This window comes from Protomyctophum parallelum (genome assembly GCF_964188405.1).
Source record: "Protomyctophum parallelum genome assembly, chromosome: 20".
Lineage (NCBI taxonomy): Eukaryota > Metazoa > Chordata > Actinopteri > Myctophiformes > Myctophidae > Protomyctophum > Protomyctophum parallelum.
Window position 1 is genome coordinate 13,371,392 of NC_139718.1, and position 24,122 is coordinate 13,395,513.

Consider the following 24,122-nt stretch of genomic DNA (forward strand, 5'->3'; position numbering starts at 1 on the left):
GTACTCTCTGAAGACAGCTTCAGCAGCCAGTAAATTCAAAGAATCTCCCCCGCCTCCCTTTTTTGCCGATGGGTTCCCAGATTGGGCATGTAGTGGTGATAGTTAAGGTCAGAGGTCAGGGAAGTAATGTAGTCAGTTGACATCAAATGAAAGGTTCTCACAAGACTAGAGGTACAGTAAAAGGATGTGTGTGTGTGTGTGTGTGTGTGTGTGTGTGTGTGTGTGTGTGCGTGCGCGTGCGTGCGTGCGTGCGTGCGTGCGTGCGTGCGTGCGTGCGTGTGCGTGCGTGCGTGTGCGTGCGTGCGTGCACTCACATGCAGCCACAGCAGAGCCTGCTCTTGCACGGACGCTGGGTAGCCAGAGAATCTACAGCTGATGAAGCCAAACATCTCCTCCATGGAGAATGGCAGAGGGCACAGCTCAATATCAAACATCTTACTGCACAGAGAAGAGAGATAGAAGGGCACAGCTCAATATCAAACATCTTACTGCACAGAGAAGAGAGATAGAAGCCGTTGTATGCAGTGTATTTATACTGTCGCGTATCTGTAATTGCATTGCTTTGCGTTGCTTTGTCACCCACGCTAACAAATCTAATTCCAATCAATGTATCATTGAAATGGTAATTAACCAAATTCATTAACCAATTTTTCTTGAATCAGATTATGATTCTTTAGCCACAAGGAATACTCCATTCTGATTGGGTTTGCTTCATTTTCTGTATGGCTGTGGCCTTAGACTCTTATCATAAAAATGTATATGCATACAAAATGTTGTAACGGTTATTTAAACTAACATTAGCTGCAAGCTATGCTTGTAGCTAATGGTACTTCGTCATGATGGCTCCTACTTGCTGGAGTAATAAGGTGGCGTTTATTCCAAGGTTGACAAAGATAACACACATTTTCCATAATCAAAGAGCTCATTGCCCAAAATATGAATAAATACTTTTAATCACTGGTAAGTGGCCATGGTATTTAAACAGCATAATCAGCCTTTTGAAAAGTTATGCAAGGGGTAATTAGCCTCCATATTGCGTATTATGTTTTGGTAACCACGTAGATCATTAATAGAATAATAAATCATTGTTGATTCCCTTGCAAATATAATACTTAACACAGAGACTTTACTGTATGCCTCATCAGGGATGGACATGACTGACCTTGCAGGTAACTGACAAGTCAATGTTACAAAATTCGATAAAGTGTATTTCCACAATGCACCATTTTTACATATTTTACTTATCTTTTTTTGCCTTCGGGAAAATTAAGGTTGAGCCCCCAGTACTAAGCTATATTAAAGCAATAAAGTTACAATATGAAAACAGAGGCTGATCTCAGAGGTCTGTCTCTACCGACGCGTGTGAATATGATGGTCGGTATGTGTATGGTATGGGGAGAATACACCGCAAAGCCCATTGGAGAAAAATGCTCTATATCAATGAAGACTAGTATAAGTACAGTACCTGAGCACCTCACGGAATTCTTTGAGCTGCTGGTCAGGTACCTCTGTGCGGATGGCCTCCAGCCATTCAGGCATGAAACACTCCCAAAGTGGCTGGCTGATGACATTGTACGGTATCAGACAAAGGATACGGTTCAAGCCCTCCTTTAGCTGGGTCACGGTGCTGCATGATTTGTCCCAGTAACCTCCCACCTGAGGGTAGGCAAATATGGACAGGCTCAGCTCCAGCACAGCCACAGGGAAATTCTCAAAAAACTTGCTTAATTTAGGCCTAATAGTTCATCATATGTTGCATACAAATCTCCATAAGTCCATATAGCAACTGCATATGCTACGAGCTTGTAGGTTGTCTATTTTCACCATGCAATACCAATACCATCATATTTCTGCAAAATTTACATTTCTAAACCTCGGCACACTAATGTAAGGCTCTGAATCCCTTACCCTGGCGAATTCCACAGGTTTGGGCAGGAGGCACATGACCATGACATCGAAGCGCACATCACACACCGTCTTCAACCATTTTGTGACAAACTGAGGCTTGAGCTTCTCCACCAGGCTGCCAACCTCGTCATCCATCATGTAGGCAGTGGAGTGAAACCACTGGAAGACCATACTGACCAGCCGCGCTAGACTCTCCGTGGGCGTGTTCTCATTGGGTGTGCACAAGCTCACCTGCGTGTGGGGATTGGAGAAATGACAACTAATCAATTAGGTCATTGAATTCAGCAGAGAGGCGATAACAACACGTGCATATCCTTATCTGAGTGACACAGAAACAGCCGATGAACAGATACTCACCAGGAACCAAATGCCAAACTGACTGAGAAGGCGCTGGTCATGCTGGTCATCCTCCTTGTTGTCAAAGTCAATGTTGTCCAGAGAGTGGTGGGAGGCGGAGAGACCCATCTGCCGGCGCCTGTTCATCTCAAACTCACGTAGTTCAGCATGAATCTCTGCTTCCTTCAGAAGGCTGGACAGGTATGGAGAGGGCATAACAGAGAGAGGGATATTACAGGGAATATTAATATAAATATGGCAAGAGAAGGAACTACTGTATTGTGACGAAGAGAGCTGAGCTGAGCCAGAAGGCAAAGTTCTCTGTCTACTGAGCAATCTTTGTTCCTACTCTCAACTATGGTCATGAAGTGTGGGTCATGACCAAAAGCATAAGGTCGCGAATACAAGTGGCCAAAATTAGTTTTCTCTGACGGGTGGCTGGCATCTCCCTTAGAGATAGGGTGAGAAGTTCAGTCACACGAGAGAGACTCGGAGTAGAGTCGCTGCTTCTTTGCCTGGAAAGCAGCACGCTTAGGTGGTTCGGGCATCTGGTTAGGATGCCTCTCGGGCGTCTCCTCCTCGAGGTCCTCGAGGCACGTCCCACTGGGAGAAGACCCTGGGGCAGACCAAGGATCACGTCCCACTGGGAGAAGACCCTGGGGCAGACCAAGGATCACATCCCACTGGGAGAAGACCCTGGGGCAGACCAAGGCGCAGATGGAGGGATTACATCAACTCACTGGCCTTGGAACGCCTAGGGATCCCCCAGGAGGAAGTTACTAATGTTGCTCTGGAGAGGGAAGTCTGGAGCTCTCTGTTGGAGCTGTTGCTCCCGCGACCCGACTACGGATAAGATGAATGGATGGATATGGCAAGATAAATAAGAGTCTAAAAGCTCTAGAGGCTGTGCTGCTCCTTGCACCAGCCAAAATGTAGTGCTAAATGAAAGGTCATGGGGTCACCAAAATAAGTCCACTCTATGGTCCACTAGGTCCACTCATGCTCCAGGAAGCATGAGTCCACTCAACATGTGTCATGGCAAACTGCTCATTAGAGTTTGAGCATGTGTGCAATTTGAAATGTCTGCCTAAGGCTAAGGGTGGTGCTAGTACAGGGCATTGAGTCACCAAAATCAGTAGGGCCCATTCTCTGGGTAGTATGAATGTGCACAGAAAATGTCATGATAATCTGCTTATTAGATTTTGAGATATTGTGTGTGCAAGTGGACATTTTGGCTTTAGGGTGGTGCTAGAGAGGAGGGTCAGCAACAATCAGTAGCTGAGGATCAGGAAGTTGCACAGCAAATTCCAGTGTAATTAGGATATAGAGATTGTGAATATTATAAGAAGGGGGTAGGAGTAAATAAGTCTTTACTTCTTCCTACTCCTTTTTGAACTTCAGGTGGAAGATTATTATTGTCGTTATAATTTTCTTATTTCATTAAAAAAAGAAATATATATATTGTGGAGTCTCTGTGTGTAATGAACAGGCGGAACAGGGAATTGCAGCACTTGAAAACGGCTGTTTTATTGCAGTTCAATAAATGATAGCATTCGTCACAGACAGGAGACGCCCCACATAGGTCTCTCGGGCAAATTATAGTCCATACAGTATTATTTGCTTCACAGGCGTCATCCACAGCCTGGAGAAGGATGAGAACAAACGTTAGTTTCAACTTAGGTTATGCAGTCCCTTATAGCTCTTCTCCTCACTGGAGGGCTATGGTTACTAATAAATGATAAGAGGTGACGGCGAGGTCTTGCTTCGTGACGTCGTCAGTATTTATCCTTAACTGTAGTGGGTCTTCTCCCATAGCGGGGGTTCAGCTCCGAGAGAGCACCAGCCGTCCAGCCGATCCGGCGTATATGCCTGTTTGCTAGACAGTTCTCAATGCAATGTCTTTAGAATGATAGGTTTCCTTCCGACCTTATTATTAGTAGTTTCCGCGTCTTCGCCGTTGTGGCAGGGCTGCCCCCCTGCTGCAGTGCGATACGTGAGAACCGGAACTCCGGTTCCTATACTTCATTCATATCGTCCGTGGTTTCTGCCCCTCGGACATTTCCTGGACCGATCCTAAAAGCCTGTGATGAGGAGAGTGACAGTTAAGACATGCAGAGCTATACACATGAGTGTGTGTGTTTGGTGGAAGTGTGTGTGTCTGCTTACCCCCCGACGGTTTGCTTGTGCGTGCCTCCGTGAGCGTGTGTGTGAACCAGCCGCTGTCAGACGCACTACTAAGTCTTCCTTTTATATGACGGGTGTGGCCGCTTGCTGATTTGGGCGCGGTCCATCCATCAGCTCAATCTGGCGGAGGAGGAGATTCGGGACGTAGACATCCCCTATTAGGCGGCCGAGGGCGTGTCTCACGATCCGAGGCGTCTTCTGTCTGACAGCTTGTCTGGTTGCCCTCGCAACGCACTTACCATCGCGGGGTGTCGCTCACGAGACCCCACAATATGCATTGTGTTTTTTTATATTTTTTATTATTTTACTGTTTTATCTGAAGGTTCAAAATGAAGATGATCAAATCAAAAAGTCAAAGATATTGTCGCTGTCAAGTGAAAACCTTGTATGTCTAAAAGTATAACTTTTCAGGATTTTGGAAAAAATAACCTGTGTTCCACTGCAGTTATTTAATCACACACTTTTAATACTTTTCATTTGTTTGATTAATTGATTGAATACTTTATTAGTCAGAAATGTAAACAGCACGTGGTACATTAACCCATTTTGGGCGGAAACCCGTTTTGGTGTTATCATTACGTTATGCTTTAGCTATTGAAAAATAGCAGATCTACAAGCTCATATAAGGTCTTGAACTTGTAGGTCTGCTATTTTTGAAAAATCGAAAAACGACTGACATAGAAACATAGGCCCTCATTTATCAACCGTGCGTACGCCAAAATATGGGTGCACGCCGAAATTACCAACATTTTCGGCATTTACCATTTCCGGCAAAGCTTGAAATTGAACTTGAGTAGGACAAAAAGTCACGTCTGCTCGGCAGCTGGCGTACGCTTTGTCCTTGGCTGTTTTTCTGTCGTACACAAGCGGAGCAGCATTGTCTGAACTGCTGACACCTGTCACAGGCATCTAAACATATGTTTTCACTCCTAAAATGTATAAAACTAATAATACGTTAAAGAAATGTGAAAAAAATATATTTTGTAAAGGCATGTCATATGAAATTGGTAGGAATTAAAATCGTGCAATTAAAAACAATGCGAGCGAGGTGAGAGGAGAAACAGACAGGGTAGGCCTTTATTTAATTCATGCAGGTGTTCGTTCTTTATATAATACAATAACACACCAGTTGGGCTTGCAAGTTGCGTGTGCGTGCGTGCGCCTGTGTGTGTGTATGAGAGGGGGGTGAGGCGGGCAGCAAGGGGAAACTTTTTTATTTGCTTTTTCCATTGTGTAACTAGGTTACCATGCGTTGTTTGGTCTTATTGCAAAACGTTCATGTCGCAAATACGAGGGCGAGGCTTGTTTTCATAGGGTGTGCCAGATAAGATTTCGGCCGTCACATTTATTAACGTCGGAACGAAATTAAGGAAGGATCAGCTGTTTGCGATCACTTTATAAATGCCGTGGCGACGTGGGTGTACTACGAAACCTGCACTCGAATCTGTGGCAGATTTTACACTCGATTGATAAATGAAAAAAACTGTCAGGATGTAGAAGACATTTTTAGAATCTGATCTCAGGCTAAAAGGATAACACAAAAAAGTGCTGGTGACTTCAACTTGTTTCCATTGTGGTCCTATCTATAAATGCATAAATGTCTCTGTCTGTGTGTACGTCTGTAATGCACGTAACTCGAGAACCACTCGCACCACCGACTTCAAATTCGACACACAGGTTCCAACACCCAGTGCAGTCCCCGGTGTCAGGTCGGTCTGACCCACAGTTGTCCAGAACCGCCACATCATGGCTGCCAGTTCATATATTCTTTCTTTTCTTTTTTTCAGAACCGCCACAAAAGGCCTCTGCCCCCGGGCAGAGGCCTTTTGTGGCGGTTCTGAAAAAAAGGGGCCTGGACAGGGCCTGGACAGGGCCTCCTCCCAGGCTCCATATATGGAGCTGGCCTATTTTGACATCACAACACTCCATATTTGGGCATGCCTCACACATAACTCCATATATAGGAATAAAGGAACACAGAGAGACTGCTACATGAATCTCCATATATGGGCATAAAAGGGACACAGACAGATGGATGGAACGGGTACTCTGACACAGGTACAACGGGTATTGTATAGCCGGGTGGGGCACGGATCTCCAACTTCCATCATTACCGACTCAGTGCTTTACAGCCGGGCACCGGTCTAGTGTATTCATTCATTCAATTCAAGCAATTAACTCAATAATAGATGTCATCAACAAATACAAAACTAAATATAATTATTTATATATTAATAAAATATATACAAAAAAGAACAGGCCCCAGACACACTTAACCACTTTCACTTTCAAAATATTTCCAAAATAGTATATTTTGGATATTCAAGCTCATGCGTCGTGAACTTGTAGCCCAAACAAGAGCATGAATGAAAGAGTAGAAGATGGAAAGACAGACTGACCGACCAACCAGCTGACTAATCAACCGACAAACAATGTCAACCTTAGAGCACCTGCCAGTAGCGGGTTGTAAATAAGCTACAGCATAAGGTTACTACTACAAGTCCATAGATCCTATTCTATGCATGTTTTGTGAGACAGCTGTCATAAGCACTCGCTGTGGTCATGATGATATGTTTGTAACTGTATGAGGCTCTGTGACTGTACCTTATAACAGCCTCCACGGTGCACACTAGCTCCTCTGCCCCGCACTCGCGGGTGTTGATGGGTGGGGGCGAGGTCTGGTAGAGATGGGTCTCCGCCGCAGCCCCCACCTCGCTGCTGTGGTGGTTGACATGGCAACGCTTGCAGTAGCGGACGGGCCGGTTGCCATGGCGTCCGCAGCAGCCAGCTGAGAAGCAGGTGACAACTGCCCTCCTGACATGAGAGCTACAGTTCTACAATGAACCAGGAGACAGAGAGAGAAAGAAAGAGATGGAGAGAGAGACAGACACAGACAGAGTGAGAAAGAGACAGAGAGAGGGGGGAGAGAGAGAGGGAGGCTCAATTAATTTCTATTCTAGGAATTGGCAGCCACCTCAAACTGGCTACTGAGAAAAATGTGTACCTTCTTGTGTTGCATTCACAATGTAATGACAAGCCTCTAAATATAACCCCATTTCCAGGTATCAAAGAAGTGCTTCCTTAGACCACCCTCATTATCCTGGCAAATAACATCCTTCTGCTTTCATATGCCTCTATGTGGGCTGTTTGCTCAGAGATGTTTGCTTGTACAGCTACAGTCTATCAGCAGAGATAGCAGAATCTTTATGTGTCGCCTGGGTGTCTCAGCTTACCATAAATAAAAAGGGTGGCAATGGGGGACTGGCCTAATCTGATCAACCAGTAATCTTTGACCATTAGAGGGATGTAGTTCTGCCTATCAAATTAACAGATCCTTCCCCTGACAGGCTGTTCTCTCGTTCACCCTCTTTTTGCTCGACAACAAAAACAAAATAAACCCTGATTTGATACCAACAGTGGTGGAAAGTAACTAAGTACATTTACCCAAGTACTGTACTATGTACCTTTCCTGTTCTCCCCTAGATTTTAACCCGGGCCTCATGCGCAAGCAAGTGCTGACATATTACCACTGAGCCTGAGCCTAATAGAGCCTGTTTGCTTGCTTTGGTGAGAAATATGTCAAACTAGAAAATTCGCAATTTAAAAAAATTGCAGAGTGTGGTTGCCGCAGTGGCTTACATATGCCCCTCCCACTAGTATTGCCAGCCAATTACAATTTCAAGTCACGCCTTAGATCATGCGTAAGTAATTCGGAGGGGATTTAACCCCCGAAATTCATGTTTTTGCGACAAACGGTTACATTTCTCGCAATTGCGGCGCCCCCTATGGATGATTTTACGACCTACGGTTCAAGAGTTATAAGCCAAAAGGTAAAGTGGGCTGTTATAGCGCCACCATGAGGCCGACCGATAAAATTTTAGGGTTAAATAATTTTAGGGATAATGTTGAATTATCCCTAAAAGTTTTGTAACTATAGTCATTACAGTCTCCGAGGAACAAATACTTTTATGTGAATTTTTGCCTTTTCCCATTCATGTCAATGGGGAAATTTAATTCACTAATAAATTCATATCAATTAAACTATACAACATTTCTCTTAACAAAATACAAGCACACGATTCCCGATTTTTCCGGTCAATTTGACATATGGCTCAAGTGCGTACAGCGTACAGTGTGGGAGGTATAAAGCGTCAAAATAAAGACTACTCCAGTGAAAAAATAAGTATAAAGTGTTACAATTACTAGAGTCTGGTTGCCCATTCGGGCAACCACACTAACTAGATAAAGTGCCCCTCGGGGCACAGGTCTCCACCAGGCCAGGTCAGGTTGTGGCCTCCTGGTGGCACTATAATAGGCCAATGTGAAAAGGGTGCCATTTCTTCTTACGCCTTGGATGGCAATTGGATGATTTGAGGCATTTTTCCAAAGATGTATTTTGCAAAAATCAACCTGTTGGTGGCGCTATAACAGGCCAATGTGAAAAGGGTGGGATATATTCATCAGCCTAGTAGGAAAGTGCACGCTGCGTTCATGAGTTGAGGCTTTTTGTTCAAAACGGGCCAATCCTGCAAACTTTGAAAGCCAATGTTAGCCAATTACGATGGAATATGAAATATCGGACAGATCCGTCTTGAACACATGACAATAGAAATACTGTGTAACGATTTGCGGGATTTTTGACAGAATCTAGAGTAATATGAAAAAAAAAAGTTTGACAAAAGTCAACCTCCTGGTGGCGCTATAACAGGCCGTTCTGGAAGAATTGGGACAGATGTTCATCGTTGGCATCCAGGGAGTGTGTGTGCAAAATGTGGCATCGACCAGGTTAACGGTGCCGGAGATTAGCTGGTAACAGACGAACGGATGGACGCACACGCACACACGCACACACGCACACACACACACACACACACACACACACACACACACGGACGGAGTGCAAAACATACTCTCCCCATTCCTTCGGCCTGGTGGAGACAACCAGAAACAGGATCTAAATGTCTCAATAGAAGACCAAATACAACCATCCAGTAAGTTATATTGTATAACATAGTACATACAGTACTCTATCATACAGATTGGACAAAACAGAAATCCAATCACTAAATAAATTACTATATAATAGAGCTTTAACAATTTTGAGGAAGTAATTTTGTTTATATACTTATATATTCTACTCCACTACAACTCAAGAGTCAAATATTTTGATAGTTACTTTGCAGATTTACATTATTATTACAAAACATACATTAACTACGTAAGCCCTGTTATACAGTACTTCAGCTATAGCCGATCTGCAAGCGAGATAGGGAGTGCTGGGGTGCAACCATATGTTCTTTATAATCACCTCTGGCTCTGATAGAAATTAATGCTCTCTGGTAATGACGACTTAACTGGAATGTGTTCAGGTGGGAGTTTAAAGTGCTTTGTACAGTGGAAGGGACAAATCCTACTCAAAATGAAAGTGGATTATACCTGCTGGACAAAGTAGGGCGGCGGACAGCGTTTGCTTTGACTCAGTGACTGTACCGATTAGCAGCTCAGCTCAATAGAACACCTGAGATCGACACACTACTAGTCCCCCACCCCGCACTCTGCTGCCTTCATGGCGTCTCCCTGGAAACCAGCGGGGGAGCCCTTATACATTCCGGAACAAACATCATGCCCCAGTGGATCCATTACAAACGACTTGGCTATCACAAAAGCACTTCAGTGAATGGACTCTCCAATTGAGAAAAAAAACAACATTATGGTCATAAATAAGTGATTTTACAATATGTGACAAGAATGAAATGGAATGCAATTAAATTAAATAGCATACTGTATAACACAAGGTTAACAGGTTTCTCTAATCATTTCTGCCCGTTAAAATAGTTCACTATTTTGCAAACATAAGACAGGATTACATTGGTATGACATTGTGACAGAAGTGACACGTTTGTGACACAAGCTTGTTGATTTTTGGGGCTATTTTTTGGAGGAAAAAGTATAGTTCAAGGTTCATGCAACTTTTATGATGCCAGCATGCACAACACAACATGTAGAGCTTACCTTCTTTTGACAGATTGCAGATATCTCAGCTGTGAAAATGAATCCATGGATGGACATTGTCAAAATACAAGCAGGGGGAAAAAGTAGTTCATTAAAATGTTTCCCCTCTGTTGTTGTTTCTTATATTTTTTTATTTAATGTATCTCTTGGTCCAAGGGAAGGTGGACCTCCTGATATAAATAATAATTATTAATAATAGATTTTGTATTATTACTCAAATGTCTGATTGGGAATGCTCACCTTGGGGCAAGAGCACATCAATGAGCCATTCAGCATGGTCTCTGTAAAGATCAGAAAATAAAAAATAGATTACATGTAGCAATATTTGATTTGTTAGCCGAGTCTACCTCAGAGGTTATCTAATCTTAGAGCTAATGTACACAGACTACAGCTGATCACTCATGGTTGACAGAGTAGGTGCACAACATTTCTGTTCTCAGCCACACAGAAAACATCTAACACAATCTTAACACAATTATGTGTTAATAAAGTGTCTTTAGGTACTCAGAAAAGCATATGAATTCGAGATATTATTGTGATTATTATTAATTATAGCATGTTACAAGTTGTAGAAAAGGTAAACAAGTGACTGTATTGTTTTCTGACGATGATTGCATTAGCATCACTAGGGAATTATGTAACCATGGTGATGTGCTCCCCCTGGCTTAAAAAGCAGGAATAATGAGGCAGGCAGCAGGTGATGTATGTTTTGCGTGGTATCTTGTTGGAGGAGGGTGACAGTAGAAAGCCTTGGGGCTGAAGGATGAGGTTGAAACAGGAGCATACCCGGCGATCCTCTGGCTACACTCCTCGCATATGTAAAGAGGAGGGGGCTTGTCTCCCAGGGCAACAGAGAGAGTGGGATCGATGCACATCTGCAAAGAAGTCAGACAATTGCGGTTAGAACAGAGGTGGAATGTTTGCCCACGAAAACACTACAAGGTTAGATTTTTCCTATAAAAGACAAACGCCGTTGCAGCACCACTTGCTGCAATGCCTTACCAAGCACTGCTGCCCCCGACATTTTTCTGATGCAGTACACACAGTGGGCAATATATCACAGATTTTAACAGAAAAACCTGTGAGCCCGATAACTGTCGCCGCTGTCCTTTGTGGGTGCCTGCACACATATGCTGTTCTGCTCCGTGCACAGCCCTGCATTAAATCACAATGCTTATGGCCTAAATGATTGCATGGCACTCTGGAAATTTACTGTTCTCACTGGATGCTACACCATACTCAACGGCTACAAAGGGTAACCCCCCCCCCCCCCCCCCCCCACACACACACACACACACACACACACACACACACACACACACACACACACACACACACGCAGTGCACATACACTGTACATACACAACCCCCTCCCTGCTCCTGGCTGTTAATTGAAATCTGGCCCATGTCCGTGCCCATGTTCCTCTTCTATTTGTCAGTTTAGTGCACAGCTGAGCGGAGACAAGCATTGCAGATCAGAGCTGCAGAGACAGGCCTGGAGTCGCATGGTGGCTGATATCATTAACACACAGCCACCCAGGCATTCCCTGATGTATTTACTGTGTCTCTGAGAAGAGCACACGCACGCACGCACACGTGCGCACTGCGCGCACACACACACACCACACACACACACACACACACAGTCACACACACACACACACACACACACACACACACACACACACACACACACACACACACACACACACTTGAACACAGCATGGCAATCTGGCACACGCCATGTGTATTCCCTATGACCATCTCAGCGGCAGTTTCTGCTCATATGCCTTGCCTTCCACTGAAAGCTGCACCTCACCTTGGAGACCCTGGATGAATGAAATGCTAACTAGTGCCCTTGTTTAGGTTCAGGGAGTTTGAAGAAAGAGGTCACCTTGACAGCTGGCTTATTGATGGCATTGTGGCACTCGATGTGTTGACAGTGAATGGGATTCCAGGCTGTGTGGAGACAGAAAGACAGATTTAAACACTAGCATACTTATGTATTCTGGACATATTCTGGGCGTCTCATAATAGGCAAACAATTGGTGAAAATAGGTGAGCAGTTGGTGAAAATAGCAGATCAACAAGCTCTCAAACGTAATGTGTTGTGAGCTTGTAGATCATCGTGTGGATAGTGGAGACAGAAAGAGAGGTAGACCCTGATCAATTAAAGTGGTTTAGCTACGATGAGCAAGGAAAAAAAGAGAACAATGACGGATAGGTATAGGTTTGACTGGTGATTGAAGAGGTACAAAGGGCCTGTGTGGAGTTTGCATGTTCTCCCCGTGTCCCCTAGGGTAGGTTCCCTCACAAAAACATGCTGTAATCCTGGTCTCTAAACTACCTCCCCCTGGCCAGCCTGGGCGCCTGATGAAGGGGAAAGGAACTGGTCGGAATAACGTGTTCCTTCCATGCGCTACGTCTGGCCGAGGAAACTCTCCCTGTCAGGTGAAAAGAAGCAGCTTAGACTCCTCATGCATATCGGAAGCATGATGTCAGTCCGCTGGCCCCCCAGGTTGGCAGAGGAAGTGTAGTGCCCAGGATTACATTAGATAATTGACACTGGGTGAAAAAATGGGTTGCAAAAATCGTATCGGGCAAAATGATTCCATCGTAACTCGTAATGGCAAAATGTACACTTGCTGAAAATAGCCGATCTACAAGCTCACAACACATCGCAGCGTGACACGTTGTGAGCTTGTAGATCTGCTATTTTCAGCATGCAACCAAGTGTAAAATGACTTGTCTTTTACTTATACTGGATCTCTTGTCCACTAGTCCCTTTCTAAAATGTTAGTCTAGTTTTAATCTGTTGATGAAATTGACAATATATTTAGTCTTAGTTTTAGTCATCATGGCTTAGTTTTAGTTTTAGTTTTCGTTGAAAAAAGGTAGTCGGCGAACATTTTTCGTCATAGTATTTATTAGTCGACGAAATCAACAGTGCTGACCTGTGTACTGTAATCCTCTGTATTCGCTGATGGCTCCTGGGGGCTTGAGGTTAGGCCAGTAGTGAAACAACATCTGTACTGCGGCAGGCTTCACTTGGGATGGCCCATAGGATATGACATAAAGCAGGTCCTGCACATAGGAAATATACCATGGTGGTCATAACACTGCATATGCCATATTTATGCTTTGGCAAAAAACTTAAAACTTTAATTTCCTAAAAACAAACTGACATATTTTCAAAGAGAACTTAAATTAGGCTTTAATGTTCCTTTCGCATACCAAGTAAAATGTTAACTGAATACCTTCCATACTTCTTGCTTGTGCTTCATAAGACACTCCAACAACTGGCAGTGATATACTGGAAAGAAGGACAGATATATTTGAGGGGTCAAACGGACAGTATATACTGTGTGTGCGCCTAACACACATATGTATGTTGTATTTATCTATACGGTGTGTGTGTGTGTGTAGATAATGGATTGTATGTACAGTACTGTATATACTATTTTGCTAACGTAATCAACACTGCCTTGAGCCAAATGATGGTTTACCTGGATTTGACGTGTACTGCATTGCAATCATCAGCATGGAGGAGGCAGAGAGATTGACGTAAGCTGGGACACCCCCCTCTCTTCGAGTGGAACCCACTATAGAAGCGTAAATATAACAGAAAGAGTGAGAATGATAACCAATTGAACAATAATGTCTGGTGGTCGTGATTGTGGCAGGATTGGTTTCATAAATATATGAAATAGACATCTATGTGAGTGTAGGTAATATGGGGGGGAAAGGGGGCAACATCATCACATGATCAGCTGCTTCACTGCCTGCAAACTTTAATGACAGGGTTTTCATTTTCTCAGAAAGTCATAATCTAGATTACTATACTGACTACTAACACTGATCATTGTATATAACACATTCTATAAAGCCTGTGTCTCTCTATGCATTATAATCTGCATATAACACTGTAGAATTACAGCACTCATAATTATTTATAACAATATTTATAACACACTGTACACAGTATTTTATGATGACTTATAATGCGGTCAAGTATCATAATACATAATTGCTGGTCACTCACAGACTCTTTCTTTTGGCCAGGATCAGTGTATTCATATATTTTTTAAGATTTAAGATTCAAGCACCCAATGATTATGACTTATAGTTACACTATAATGCATTCAAAGTTATTATAATGTATTACAGACGGACGGAAACATAAAATCTGGCCGTCAGCCGTCTGGCCTGGCAGAGATAATAAGTATGTTTAATGCATTATAGCCATAGGGCTCCATCTTGCGCCGCCCTTATCCCTAAACTTATTTGCCTTTTTTTACTATTTTGAAAATCATTTTTAAATAGTTCAACTAGCCGACCTACATCTACCGGTACATGTTGTGAGCTCGTAGATCAGCTAGTTGAACAATTTTAAAAGGTATTTTTAAATTGTAAATCATTGCAAATAAGTTTAGGGATAAGGGTTAAGGGGTGACACAAGATATAGCCCATGGGCTTTATAGAAAGTGCGTTTAGTTTTTGGTAGTGGCTCCTAAACAGGTAGTATGATACCCATGATGTATTGCACGAACATCCAGAGATGAGCAGAACTAACCTGAATTCAGTGCACACACTACAAGATCATTAGAATGCCATTAGAATGCCCTGCAATCGGGAAGGGGCATTCAGTACCACAGCCTAGATCGGGCAAGATTGTCCTCTGGCTTATAGCATATAGTTGTTTGTTGTTGTGTTTTTTGTTTGTTTGGTCGTTTGTTACTTTGAAAAGCGCCCTTGGGTTCATGAAAGGCGCCATATAAATTCAAGCTATTATTATTATTATTATAGTGGGAGGGCACGGTTCAAAGATCCAATCTTGATCCTCCCGATTTGCTGACAGATGATCGGGCCGTGTCAATCATGTTCAAATATGTTAGATATTTATGTGAATGATCACTGATGTCCCAGTGGAATGGCATGGCGGGAGTCGCACAACCGAGAGAGAGAGAGAGAGAGAGAGACACATGTAGTGAGAGAACCTCAACCTGTGGGTACATTGTATAGCTGAGGCATGTCAATACTATGTGGTAACATGACTGTCTATATAACGTGTCTTATCTTCTCAGTCATATCAGAATCGTTCGTCTGTTGCCATCTCAAGTTTAACAACCTCCATTGTTTACATCTGCTTCCACATCACAGCACATCAAGGTGCGGCGTTTGAGTCGCTTTGGGCAAGCCCTATTATCTTCATAAAATCCTGTAGCATGTGATTCCCCATTCTTTCGAAATCTTGTAGTGTGTGCATGTTTAAGATAATCTTAGTAGTGTGTCAATGTAACCAGATTTCCAAATCGTTTAACATTTCATAAATTCTCTAATCTAAGCCCAACTTTAAGCGTTAAAATGTTTGTTTTTGTCCCACATTTGAAATGGTTACCTTTAGGTATGGCTGTTGTGTGGTTAACCACTTAAACCTTATGCTTATATAGTCACAGAATCACTATACTAGTTCTCTTACAATTGCCCTGGGAGGGCAGTTAGCCAATAACATGGTGTGACCTCAAACTCCTGGGTTCAGACTCAGAGCTCATAGAATTTGGGTACCAGTACCGATTCACGAGCCACTATCTTTTTTGTTTTCCCCGACTGACGAGAAAGGGAGATGTTGTCTTCATCACAATATGCGTTATACTCACATATAGCCATAGGAAGGAAAGAGGTGCTCAGGTACTCAATGATGTCTTTGTGGAGGAAAGGGGGGAAGGTAGCTAAAGTGGAGACCATAGTATAGGGCAAAGTGCTGAGAATATCATCACTGAGAAAAGGCAGGAGGCAAGTTGTAGTGTAAAATATGGACTGTCCCAGATCTGACGAGAAAGGGGAAGAAGGCAAAACAAAAAGGAGATAGATACACAGATACTCAATAATAATACTCAATGTTCAATAAACTGTACAGTGTACATACAGTATACTGTATGCACAGACGTACTACATACTGTATGTGACTGCAACATTACAACACTTGTGAACATTCATAAAATCAACAAGAATATAACAACAAGGAAGATATCTAGAGAACATTTGGAATATGAACCTTTGTTGAGGACAGTGGAGAGATTCTAGACTATTAGGCAACATTTGACCTCAGCAAAGAGTAGAGCATTCAACAGTGGTAAAATATTAACAAACAAGAGCATTGACTATGTTGCATCCTTTGGGGCTGTGAAAAACAGAGTAATAATCTAAACAATCGTCTTAAGAGACAATAAAAGTACATTGTTCAGTGTGGGTCAAACATTTTTGTTCTTTTTAACATTTACTGTTATTAATATATTCACATGTGGCAACAAAAGTGAACACATTTCTCCCACTTTTAACGTAACCAACATGCAATTCAGGAACGGTACACAGAGGCTGCAGAGGCACATCGGAGGCCTGTAGCCTATGTCTGTGACATCCAATCGCTTATGAGCGAGCGAGTCGACGGGTTCCAGCGTGCTCCCCATCACCCCATGCATCCCCGAAAGATCCTCTGTGGGACTTGTCTCCTCCCATTAACACAGGAGGCCGATAAGAGAAAGCAGCGGTGGCTTCATGCAGGCCAGGCGACTCGGGTGGTGGGGTGGGGTGGGGTGGGTGGGTTAGGGTGGGGTGGGTGGGGTGATGATGACAAACAGTGGTGCAGTGGTTCCTTGACTCACCATGCTGACCGTGTTGCAGCAGAGGCACCAGGTCAAGCAGAGTGACGAGGGTCACATAGAGCCCCTGATAGTCCAGAGAGGGGTACTCTGAGAGTTGAGCGTCCCGGCTCTGCTGCCCCTGCCCCTGCCCCCCGCGGTCTGATGGGGCATCGCGCAGAACGCTGTAAAGGAGGGAGCGAGTAACTGTAGGGTTGATGGAACTGACTTGTGGTCTTAGAGATGGGGTGAGTGGGAATGGCACAGGAAAAAGACACATGGTCATAGGCACGGCCAAATTGGAAGCTTCCTGGTTCTCCTTCCTGCCTGTGCGGGACAGAATGCTGCTCCGGAGTGGGAGGGAGGGGGAGGCAGGGGGAGGGGAGGGGAGGGAGGGTATAGGAGGAGGAGGGGGGAACAAGGGAAAAAAAGAGACAACAAAGACACAAAGAAACAGCACATTACATTGAAATGGCACTACAGAGACAGCGTAAATAGAAATAAACAAACCCAGATAGACCCCACATAGGATGCAGTGTCTCACTATTTCACTGTATCACTGAAGTGCACGGGCAAATTGTTCCCTGCTTTGTCTGTTCAGTGTGACTTTTTAAGTTCATAGTGCATTGTTTTTGACTTTCTCTGCACTATGGGAAACTGAGAACTAAACAAAGAAACAAAAAAACATGAGCAAGAACCTGCAATGATCACTGCATCTCATGCGTATCTGGTGACAGGGAGCAAAAATATAAAAAATGGCATGTTTTCACAGTGGCAACCCCATACTTCTCCAGAAAGGGGCAGTGCAAAGTACTGTCCCTCGATGGCTGCCATCTTCCAATCGATAAGGACAGTGGCTACCATGCACAAGGCCAATGGGCCATGGTATCTTTAATCAATATATCCTCGTATTTAGTGGGGCTGTCAAGGATGGATGTGACAACAAATTGGATCGGGAAAATACAGAGGTGACACTTTTGAAACATGCGTCAGTAATAAACATGTGTGTGAGCTTAGATGAAGAGTTCCTTGGTCACAGCACATGTTTATTGCACCAGAGAAATAATGTCTGTATGCATAACTTATGATACTGTAGAAGTATCATCAGGAGAAATAATGAGATCCAACAGGCATATGGATTCGGGTCTCTAAAATAAATGTAACAACTAATCTACGGTAGGGGAGAAACTATAATGACAAAGGAATAGGTTGTATGACTGGTAGCATTATGTTTGTGAGCTAATGGATAGGGGTGGGTGGAGCGGGTGGACGTTTGTGTTTGCTGTCCCCTGGGGAAGGAGGTGGAGATACACTGTTGTTTTAGAGGAAAATGCAGGGACTCGTTGTGATCTCGTGTGAAGCTTATAGGGTGGAGGAAGGGGTGGAACTGGCCAGTGAGCATTGCTCTTTGTACTGCACTTTATTAAAGAGCTAAGCTGTTCTATCACACTAATGATTTGGAGGCATTTCATCATCAGAGTTCAGCTATACACAGTAAAATAGTCAGTGTTAATTTGGTACAAATGAGGTCCATTTGGTTACATTTGTAGACTCTATACGAACGATACGAATGGATACATGAACACTGAGGATTTTACTGTGTAAATGCTGATATATAGTTTTATTTTCTTTCCCCTTTTTTAAGGGTCACTGACAGAGGCAGAGTTACAACATTTAGAGGGCCAGTGAGTGAGGGGATGTAAGTAAATAACTACCAAAGAAAAAGTATTAATATAACATACTGTAACATTATATATAACATTAGGCCTAGAATGTTTTAACAGATAACCTGACATTATGTGACTGATCCCCTTAAAATAACACTCTGTAGGATCAATGTCGATCCATGTTGATAAATAATGTTTTTCTGAAGAAACGTATAAAACGCTATGCAGCAATAGACTCAATATAATAGACAACATCTTACAGAGTGTGATTTTTCACTGCCCAACTCTCATGACAAACAGTGTTAATTTGAACAATGAACATCTACACACAAGACACTCACTTGCACGCACGCACGCACGCACGCACGCACGCACACACACACACACACACACACACACACACACACACACACACACACACACGTATAAGCACACATACAAGCTACATACAAAACACATGTAGAAATGCACTGATCCAAACACATGACACACATGACTGTAAAATCCTGCTATCTCATTGCATCGAAACTCCTAACATTCTCTCAATTACTATGAAACCAAATAATGTACTATAAATACCAAATTATCTCTGTTGCCTAACATCACATAATCCTTTCTAGCTGTGTCCATCTATCTGCCTTTAGTATTATCACAAATAGTTCAGCCTCTTGTTTTATGAGATGCTGGTAAACGTCTATACATTTGTCATTCATATCATAATACTGTACTCAAACTATGCTGATGACTCCCCTATTGTGCATTTACTGCATTATGATTATAAAACAAATATCTATTTGGCCATTCCATCCTCTGTCATCAAGGGTCACTTTATTTACATGAATATATGACATACGCTCACTTCAAATTTCAGCCTCACCAGTCCCACTCCACTCCACTCCACTCCACTCTCTCGCTCTCTCTCTCTCTCTCTCTCTCTCTCTCGTTGACTTCTCTTCGAGCTACAGGTCTGTGACTGACTGTGAGTAATTCCAGACTCTCTGATATATAGTACAGTCCAGACTACTGTCAATGAATACAAGAACGCTCTGCCCGAGACACGATTGCCCTGGATACAAATCCGGCAACCTCGGAACGGTCGCCATGCACCAGGTATTACTAAACGTGACCTCAATAAAACTATGCCCAACCCTAACCTTATTCCTAACCTTAATCGCAGTAAAAAAACAAATACAAGAATACAATAACCGCTGGGGGCGAGCCTTCCGGTTACCCTTTCAATGTAGGAAGTGTCACACTCATTTCCATGCTATGGGAGCAAGGGGGTGGAGCATCTGGTTGCAGTGTTTTGATGTTTTGACTTTGACAGAGCGTCAACCAATAGGAAAGATGTGCCTTGGTTGAACCAACTCGGCAGGCATTACGCTTGTAGTTTTTCTTTCAGTGGGCCAACCACTCCAATATAAGTCAAACGAGCTACACACCAGGAAACCGGCACTGCCCACAAAACACAGGAAATTGACGTGTCTGGCGCCTCTGCATTCATTGGCTATCACCCCTCCGACAAAGATGTGTGACCAACTGACCATATAACATTGGGATTAGGGTTGGGGTTAGGTTTAGGGTTAACAGGGCTATAGGAACATAGGGTTTAGGGAACATAGACAGGCACCCCCGCATGCATACCTTCATACCTTGTGGTCAAAGAATTGATCCACACATTTTTAATTACGAGTAAATCAGACTTGTGTGACACGACCCATCAGTCAAAAGAGTGATTTGAGGTAACATTCACAGTGAATAAGACATTCGGGTTATAAAACCAACAGTGGCTGTCAGAGCTGTGGCGATCCCACTACAAAGCATGCAGTATACAGGATACATTATGACAAGCAAGGGATTTACATCTTAATGATCTTAAATAATTAAAGTTGGTAGGGCGTTCCACATTTTTGTGGCATAGGAGTGAAATAAATTTAGGTGGACCCTCTTGTAAACAAGTGTCCACTCACAGTTAACAGTCTTTGTATTGAGTTGTGCTTGAAATGTAGTGTAATTCTGCAAACTGTTAATAAATATTTTAATCAATCAATCAATCAATCAATCCTTGTTTGTGCCGAATCTGGGTTGCACATGGTTTTTTGAACTCCCTCTGGTGTTGTTGTGTTGCTGGCATGATTAGACTGACTGAGCGTCACTGTTTATTATGATACACTTTTCATTTAACCTTTTTTTTAACCGCGGTAATGAACCCGATACCGCGGTATGCGTTACATACCGGCGGTATGGCGGTATTGCGGTTATTGCACCCAGCCCTAAATGACACACACATCTAAATTGGATGTATTAGAAATGGCTGCTCTGTGGTTGGAGTAGGAAATAACATGATGTTCCCTCCTAAGGCTTTCACAGCACTCACGGGACCAGGCTAACCCTCTCCAACCCACAGTGCCCGAGGGCCTGACCTCTGGCAGGGACAACACAGACGTCCCCGGGGATATGTTCATAGCAGCCAACCACTGGATCAATAACAAACAGACTGGATCATCTATCTGCCCTGGTGTTCAATACCATAACTTAATCCATATAGGATGTCTGCTCCCATGTCTCTATAGCTGCATCTGAATGGTCACAGGCTAGTACACGTGTTCTTGCACTTTTCACAGTACTGGAGTAGTAGTAGTAGAACAGCTTCTCGCAGGGCAGAGGATGGTGAGATTGAGAATTAGAAGAGAATCTGCACTCTAATGCTGCATTTCAGCATTTACTCAAATTGACAGAGGATGGAGACTGCCACTATGCTGGAATCTAAATTCATAGAGATTTCTCAGATTTGCACATTTATCATCATAGTGTTAATCTAATTCCTATCAAAACATACTACCTAGTTAAGTAGAGGGTGTGCTATGATGGAAACTACGTGTCAAACATTCAAGTCCATTACTTCACCTGTCGGCTCCAGCGCAGGTTACTTACCTGAGCAGGGTTTGTGAAAAGTATTTCAGTGTGTTTGCAATGTCTGTTCCAGAGGGCACAGGGTAAATATTGTGTTGCACACGGTTGTGATACTCTTGCAAGTATCGTATCTTAGAAGCAACTAAACAAAACAAAAAGCAGAGTAACAAGCAAATCAACTGTGAGTGTGACCAATAAAATATATTTTTCAATTGATTCTACAAGCTGAGACTTTCCATCAGAGCATTATAAAAAAAACAGGGGACATGGCACAATGTGTAATAAGCTGCTTTTTAGCTCGTCACATCATCTCGATGGTTGAATTGGCCAAATCTCTACTGTCTAGCAGTGGTATCCATGTAACATGACTGTTTCTATTATCAAGTTAAGCAAATGGTCTGTTCCCATGGCATCCTGTTTCTCTTACTTAAATAATAGCAGGTGACCTTTTAGCACAGCAGCTATACCTTATAGGTCACAACAAGCCCAAGAGGCAACAGTAACATAAAGAAAACGTGCAACAAAAAGGTCATTCGTTCCAAATCCCTATTCATCTGGTTTAGGGTGGGAGTGAGGAACAAATGCTGTCTCATTTTTATATAACAGCAATCACCAATGTGCTTTTGAGCCAGGCAGGCACTCAAGTCCCAACCACTGCCAGTAGAGTTGTTCAGTGACTACAATGGCTGGACTGAGGAACTGTTCCTTAAGGTCACTGCCATTAACCACTTTCTACCCGGTCTATAATTTTGGCATGTCATTAAAAAATTAATAGGGTTTAAGTGGTTAATTTGAAATCATAGTTATTTATTCTGCCTGGTTATAGATGGGTTCCGGCCAGTATTGTCCTATTTAAGCATAGTCCTACAGCATATCAAAGACTTAGATAGCATTTGATACAGACTTATACAGTAGCATGTTATGTAGACAGCACTAGAATTGCATTGTATGTAGTCATAGCACAGCACTTCATAGTACATATGTATAGCATAGTATAGTATATATCTATGTATAGTTTCATTATATAAATATTCCACTGTTAGGTTCTTAGTTTACGCATGTTTCATGATAAATACTTTTTATATGTATTGCCATGCTTTTTGTTCTTGCTTAATGTAAATCGCTCTGGATTAAGAGCGTCTGCTAAATGACTAAATTGTAAATTGTACAGTTTGTCTATATATGCTGCCTCCCATATATTTGCCCTTTGATATCAATTATTAATATGGATCTTGAAATGTAAAAAGAAAAAAGAAAGATATAGCCTATAGGCCTATATATAAAATGTAGCCTACAGCTTTCCCATGTCATGGTCTAGATTTCGAAACCTGTGTAACTCACTTTATGTGAGTTTACTACTATAGGCCTATTGCTATTGTGGTTTAATATAATATTGTAGTGTAGCACTAAGTGACCATAGCAACTTTTCGGTAATTCAAGTGGAGATTCACACAGGAGCTTGACCACATTTACTGTAGGCTACAATTACCAAAGATCAAATACATCCTCTGTCAGAGGCAGACAAATGTATCTAGGCTATCTCAATGGATATGCACCTGTTCGATAGCAAAAGAAGCGGATAAATTACCTTCCCGTGTCTGAAGCACAGGGATGTGTGACAGTGTGAACAAACCATGATATTGATCAATAATGCCTCCATATTGTTCAGTGAAGAATTTGTCAGGTCGACCTTGAGATCAATTTACCTATAGCTTTTCACACGCACTTTCACATCGACGCGTCAATGAAACATGTGTTATCCATTATTGTCTTTCGTATATTTAATGTTGTCCAGTGCCGCTATAGAATCCAGCGCATCCCCAGTCATCCTCTGCAGTGAGAGGACGTGTTGCAACCTGCCTGCTTGGCAACCGTGCAACCATCAACCAAGGACGGCTCCCTCATTCCGTTTCTTCATTTAGAAAAAACGTGTAGCTTCAAAATGATTTGAAGAGAGGAAAACACAAAGGGTTTGTACTTACACTGTTCTGCTTTTGTAGACATTTCGTAGATACTTCTGGAATCATAAAACCGACACTGTCAAATTGTTTTTTCTCCCGGCGTTGTGTTTCCCTCAACCTCAGTCGTGAAAAGTGAATAGCCCCCCTCGCGCCCAGGATCGGGTTGATACCACTTGTGCAATTTGTTTAGCTTAGCAGCGGCGTGGTCGATTTGTATAAAGCTTTCACGTAAATTAAAGGAGAGTGCATTTTGTAGGCAAATTGACGAAGTGTGGATTTACATTGTTACGCGGAAAGAAAAATCTTAGAACTGGCAACACACCTTGCCAAATGGACTGCTCCGGGTTTGACAAATTGTCATTCAAGAATTTGCTTTGAACATTTCCATCATCGGTCCGATTCGGTCGATATTTAATTGATTACATGGCCTAATGAGCATTTTGTCTATTTTCTCCACTAGGAACAATGCAACAGATGGTTGCCATATTGCCATAGCAGTAATA

At 42.8% G+C, this 24,122-nt stretch overlaps 1 protein-coding gene across 1 annotated transcript in view; it reads right to left on the bottom strand.

Annotated features, from left to right (window-relative positions):
• The window catches only part of unc79 (unc-79 homolog, NALCN channel complex subunit), a 58,394-nt gene extending 34,685 nt beyond the window's left edge, over positions 1-23,709 (bottom strand). The window contains exons 1-16 of the mRNA XM_083792145.1: positions 23,641-23,709; positions 21,680-21,800; positions 17,103-17,422; positions 16,098-16,268; positions 13,947-14,042; positions 13,698-13,753; positions 13,395-13,524; positions 12,335-12,399; positions 11,227-11,315; positions 10,681-10,721; positions 10,441-10,469; positions 7,033-7,262; positions 2,266-2,437; positions 1,909-2,139; positions 1,466-1,656; positions 315-438 (exon numbers count right to left, since the gene is read on the bottom strand). Of these exons, the coding sequence (XP_083648271.1) occupies positions 315-438; positions 1,466-1,656; positions 1,909-2,139; positions 2,266-2,437; positions 7,033-7,262; positions 10,441-10,469; positions 10,681-10,721; positions 11,227-11,315; positions 12,335-12,399; positions 13,395-13,524; positions 13,698-13,753; positions 13,947-14,042; positions 16,098-16,268; positions 17,103-17,422; positions 21,680-21,800; positions 23,641-23,662 (2,088 nt within the window). The 5' untranslated portion in view covers positions 23,663-23,709. The remainder of the gene's footprint in view (positions 1-314; positions 439-1,465; positions 1,657-1,908; positions 2,140-2,265; positions 2,438-7,032; positions 7,263-10,440; positions 10,470-10,680; positions 10,722-11,226; positions 11,316-12,334; positions 12,400-13,394; positions 13,525-13,697; positions 13,754-13,946; positions 14,043-16,097; positions 16,269-17,102; positions 17,423-21,679; positions 21,801-23,640) is intronic.
• Between the last annotated feature and the right edge of the window lie 413 nt (positions 23,710-24,122).